The following is a 5,000-nucleotide window of genomic DNA, read 5'->3' as shown; positions in this document are numbered from 1 at the left end:
TTACACATCAAGAATAATATTTTGCTATTGATAGTATTGTTGTTACTGTTATTATTGTTATTGTTATTTGATATTACTATTGTTATAAATATTACTGTTATTAGTAGTATGGTCTTTTTTTAGTAATTTATATTTTTTCATTGTCATCATTATCATTATAATCACTATTATTATAATTATTATCATTATTATTAGTAGTATAAGTTTTATTATCATTATTATTATCATCATTATCATCATTATTATTATAGTTATTGTTATTATCATTATTAGCATCATTATTATTATGATAATAATTATTATTGCTATTATCATTATTAATCATTTCTAAGGAAATCCTTATTGTTCCTGTTTAAAGTGCTATTATCATTATCATAATTATATTATTACTATGTTTATCATTATTTTTATTATCATCATCATTGTCATAGTTGTCATTGAAGTCAGTAATGTTATTGTCATTATCAGTATTATTATTATTATTGAATTCATTTTTATTCTATCTATTTGTTTTTATTACTTTTTGTCTTCATTAAAGTTCATATAATTACAATCTTTTTTTCATTATTTAGTAATAATGACAATATTACTCTTGTTAATATTCTTATTATTATTACCACTAGTGGTAGTTTTTTATTATCATTATTATTTTTATTATTATTATTACTATCATTGGCATATTGTCATTATTTTTACTTTTTGTCATATTTTAGTAGTATTCACTTTTATTGTTTAAATTATAATTTTGTGATTTTAATGTTTTTAACTTCATATTACTATTATAATTGCTACTATTTTGATAATTATCATTGTCGCTTATCATTGTATTTTTGTATTTGAGTTTTATTTCCATTATCATTTGTCTATTATTATTTTAGCAGTATTGGTTTTATTTTTGTTTTTATTTATTTTTGTTAAGGTCTGTTTAGTTGGGTAAAATAAAAATAATAATTAATGGTATATGGTTATTATATGATAAATAAATGTGATCTGGGTTAGTTTAAATTTTATTGGTAAATTATTAAAAATGTTTCATCCTTAATTTTTATGTTAGGGGGTTGTTTATAATATTAATTATAATAATATAAAAATATAAATAAAAAAAAATAACCCTTTTTTTGATGCCTTTTATGGATATTTTATGGATAAACATTTTTGCCGGTTTTTATTTTTTAAAATCTCTTTATAGGAGAATTACGATGAGCAAATCTTTGAAGAATATAGTTGCAACAATTTAGATATTAGTTTATTATATCTTCATAGCTGTGGCATCATCACCAATCATTATTTTAGTCGAAATGATGATGATATCTTATTATTATTGTATCTGAGTACTAAAAGGGATTCATAAAATATTTATTTTTTGGCAATATTTGGTAAACAAAACAGTGTAAAGTTTATGGTCGGCATGAGTTGGCATTTTATTTCTGTTATATAGCTATTATCATTACTATTATTATTGACTGATTTTTGTTCTCGGTATTTGACACTACACTATCCTTTGTGGTCACCAATGTCTTTCTTTATGCTAATTATTACTATGTAGCACAAATAAGTGTATTTAACTACATTGTTATATATTCACACACAGCAAAAGTAAGCAGCAAGTCCTTTCTTTTCAACGAAAATAAAAGTATCCACTCATGTAGGTCCCCGCACTGGTCCCGCTTCCGTCCCCGTATTTAGAATATTAGAGACTTTCCTCTCGTGCTGTGTCAGTGGAGACTAGCGGCAAGGGTCGGTTGATCTATGCAGACCAACATTCCACTCAACAAATCATGGGTGGCTCTCTCCTCCCTTCCCCACCTCTCGCCTGGATTATGTATGTGTCCCTGCAGGTATAAGTCTTGAGTGTGGTGCATGATGAGTCGGGTGGGGGTGGGTGTGGAGTGCATTTAGGGGTGGGCGCTGTGAGGGGACGCCAGGATGGGCATGCTCCCCGCCTCTAACTGTTAACTTAATAGTATGCTGGTCCGCTGGCCTGCCCGGTATTGCTAACCTCGTTTACTTTTGGCTGTTTTGAGGCCTCGCAAGGTGGCACGGCGAGGCTGCGTGGCTGTTTTTTCGGTGGATGGGCGTCCTTGGGGATCGATGCGTGGCACTCGTAGCAGGAGGATTGTTTATTTGATGAGATCTCATCCATAATAAAGTACTTAACCGGCAGTTTATCAGGCTCATTGGCGGGCGTCGCTTTTATCCCCGTATTGAATGCGTCCGATTCCCTTCGCCAGAGTGCAAATCGGTGCATTGCGCCGAAAAGGGAAACCCACAAGCTCGTGTGTATTTTTGCCGTGATCTTGGGGGAATCCAGATTACTTAGTTGCAATTCCTTCTCAAAAATGTCTGAATTAGAGGTTGTAAAATGCAAACATGCTGTCTGGCGAGAGGTGGTGTGTTGCGTAATGCATGTGCTGAAGGAGCGGCAGTGCGCCGGCCGGCCGCCAGATGGCAGCAGTTGGCGTATGCACAGGCCGGGTTTGTGAGCCTAGTATGATGAGCTAAACAGTATTGCCTTATTTGTCTTTAAAGTTTAATTTATTTTTTGCTTGTCTTTGAAATGAAGATTGGAATAGATCACGTCTAGTGATACTGGTCTGCGTAAGTGATGGCAATGGCAGGTGTTCCGTGGACGAGAGAGAAATAATTTCGAGTAGTGGTGGGTGGCAACAGGGTCGGGTAGCGGTAGTGGCAAGGGGCCTCGTCAGAGCTTAGTGTTGGGCTGACTGTGCACCCTGGCATCCGTGCAACACCGCTCACCACTGTGCTGCCTGACCGTCGTCACCCCACACCCAAGGGCATGAGGATTTCTTGATGGTGTAAAGGCGGAAAAGTGCCAGTTAGTCATGGAAACGTACGGAGCCTACGCCGCCTCCCCACCCCCGTCCATAGAAAGGTAAATAAAGTTGGCAATTGCAAGTCAAAACTTCGGTTGCTGGCCCTCAAAATCTCGCCGAAGTCGATCGAAAGGCGATTGTCGAGAGGGCCTGGGGGCCTGCAAGCACTGACATGCACTAACACGAAAGCCAAGCTATGGTGCCGTGCCTTGACTAACCCCCTGTTTCACACACCGCAGTCCGGACCGCCCACCACAACCCTCGTCGCTCCCGCTCGCAACGGCGGTGAAATATCGCGTAAGTTTGATGTGTTCCGTGACAGCGGTGGTGGTGGCGGGAGGGACGCAGTGTACGCAAGGCTTCCTGCTTGCCCCCGGCGATGTCCACGTTCCTAAGACGCCCCGTAATGTGGCCGAAAATATGAGGAAAGCGCTTTGTAGTGTCTCATGGGCCGCTCAATTAGGGATCTGCCCGGCGATGCAGCAGGCGCAGCGACTGCACCGTTTCGAGGATCACGTCTCGAGGACGACGCTCTTCCGAGTACCGAGTGCTGCTGCCGGTGTCGTAGAGTGGCCTTTAGGCATAGAGGTTTTGGGTGGTGAAGGTGTCTAGCCTGAGAGTGCAGGGCGCGCTTGTGCTATTGTGTGCTACATTTTATAAAGTGAATTAATTGCAGTTTGGAAAAGATGAAATATGAGATTGCATATATTTTGCTTCCAGTTCATATATTCTAAGACTTTGCTTGGTTCGAGAAATGTGTGCGCCATTGGCAATCCAGCCAAGAATGAAAGATATTGCTGTTGAGTATTATGGATAAGAACTGATTTCCTTAATTAGTTCTAAATGTGTATTTTGTTTTAACAAAATTTCATGTGCACAAAATGAAACAAAAATAATGGAAAGTAAATATCTTTACTGGCCTGCATAATTTTATTTTTATTAAAATTGCCTTTGGATAATTAGATAAATTGAAAAAGGTAATTTTTAACCTGATGTATAATTTCTTGAAATATCAATTAGATATTATTAAATAGGCAGTATGATGCTATATACTATTATCAATATTGAAATGCATTACTAATTGGTAATTTTATTTTGTATTTCTAAATTCCCTATCTTTAAGACTTTCCAGTATTTTGAAAAGACAATTAAATTAAACTTATGGAGAGTGATGAAAATCTTAAATTTGATACTTTTAGAAAATGTGAATCAGTAGATTCTCACCAATCAAGACCAATCTTCTCTTTCCATGACCTGGCAAAGACTCCCATTCTGAGTTCTACATTAATGCTATGCAAGCAAGCTCTAAGAGAGTGTAGCATGATAGAACAGAAAAAAATGAAAATGAAACACAATTTTTTTTATAAACTATTGGAGATAAAAAAAATACATGTAAATACTACTTCCACTCTGTAATTTCTGATGTAAACCCCTCCAAATGAGGAAACGGATCATTGCGGCGGATGCAGAGTGAACTTGTGCAACCCCATGAGGGTAAATAATAAGAGCCTCTGGTCATTCTTTCCTACACAAGTTACAAAACAATGATGGTGCCGATTTTTCCATGGTAATCGGATGGCTATGAACGTATATATATATATATATATATATATATATATGATATACTATATATTATAGATATATATTATATATATATAATTAATATATAATTTTCTTCTTATCCATAATTTTCCTCGGTATGTGCATATTTATAATTTAATTAAGATAAACACCACATGGTTGGTACATAAATACAATGAAGATATGTGTATATATATATATATATATATATAGATATATATATATATATACATATATATACATATATAACCTATACATATATATATATATATTTATATATTAATTATTTATTTTATATTTATATATGTATATATATTACATATATATATATTTATATATATATATATTATATGTTTATATATTTTATATATATACATATTTATATATATAGGACTATATATATATATATATATAGTTATATATTATATATAATTATAAATATACCAAACACAATGTCTGATATATATGGATATAAATATATAAACACATGTCTGTATATATGTATATATATACACATGTCTGTATATATGTATATATATACACATGTCTGTATATATGTATATATATACACATGTCTGTATATAT

General features: G+C 34.1%; 1 protein-coding gene across 4 annotated transcripts in view; it reads left to right on the top strand.

Annotated features, from left to right (window-relative positions):
- Imp (IGF-II mRNA-binding protein) overlaps positions 1-5,000 on the top strand; it is a 222,650-nt gene that overhangs the window by 23,749 nt on the left and 193,901 nt on the right. Inside the window, exons 1-2 of one of the 4 annotated variants that reach the window (XM_086547398.1) lie at positions 2,716-2,893; positions 3,074-3,131. The exons of 1 other annotated variant lie outside the window; for it this stretch is intronic. Coding sequence is in view for 1 of the 3 variants with exons in the window: in XM_043007989.2 (XP_042863923.1) it covers positions 2,844-2,893 (50 nt within the window). In the remaining 2 variants the exon portion in view is untranslated. Of the gene's footprint in view, positions 1-2,708; positions 2,894-3,073; positions 3,132-5,000 lie in introns of those variants that run through there. 2 more of the 4 variants (XM_043007989.2, XM_086547393.1) reach the window with 2 other exon arrangements.

Source organism: Penaeus japonicus, unplaced genomic scaffold (genome assembly GCF_977035675.1).
Source record: "Penaeus japonicus unplaced genomic scaffold, GWHDUDI00000001_assembly GWHDUDI00000019, whole genome shotgun sequence".
In the NCBI taxonomy this organism is placed as follows: Eukaryota; Metazoa; Arthropoda; class Malacostraca; order Decapoda; family Penaeidae; genus Penaeus; species Penaeus japonicus.
Note: the sequence above shows the minus strand (reverse complement) of the source record. Positions and strands in the feature narration are given on the sequence as shown.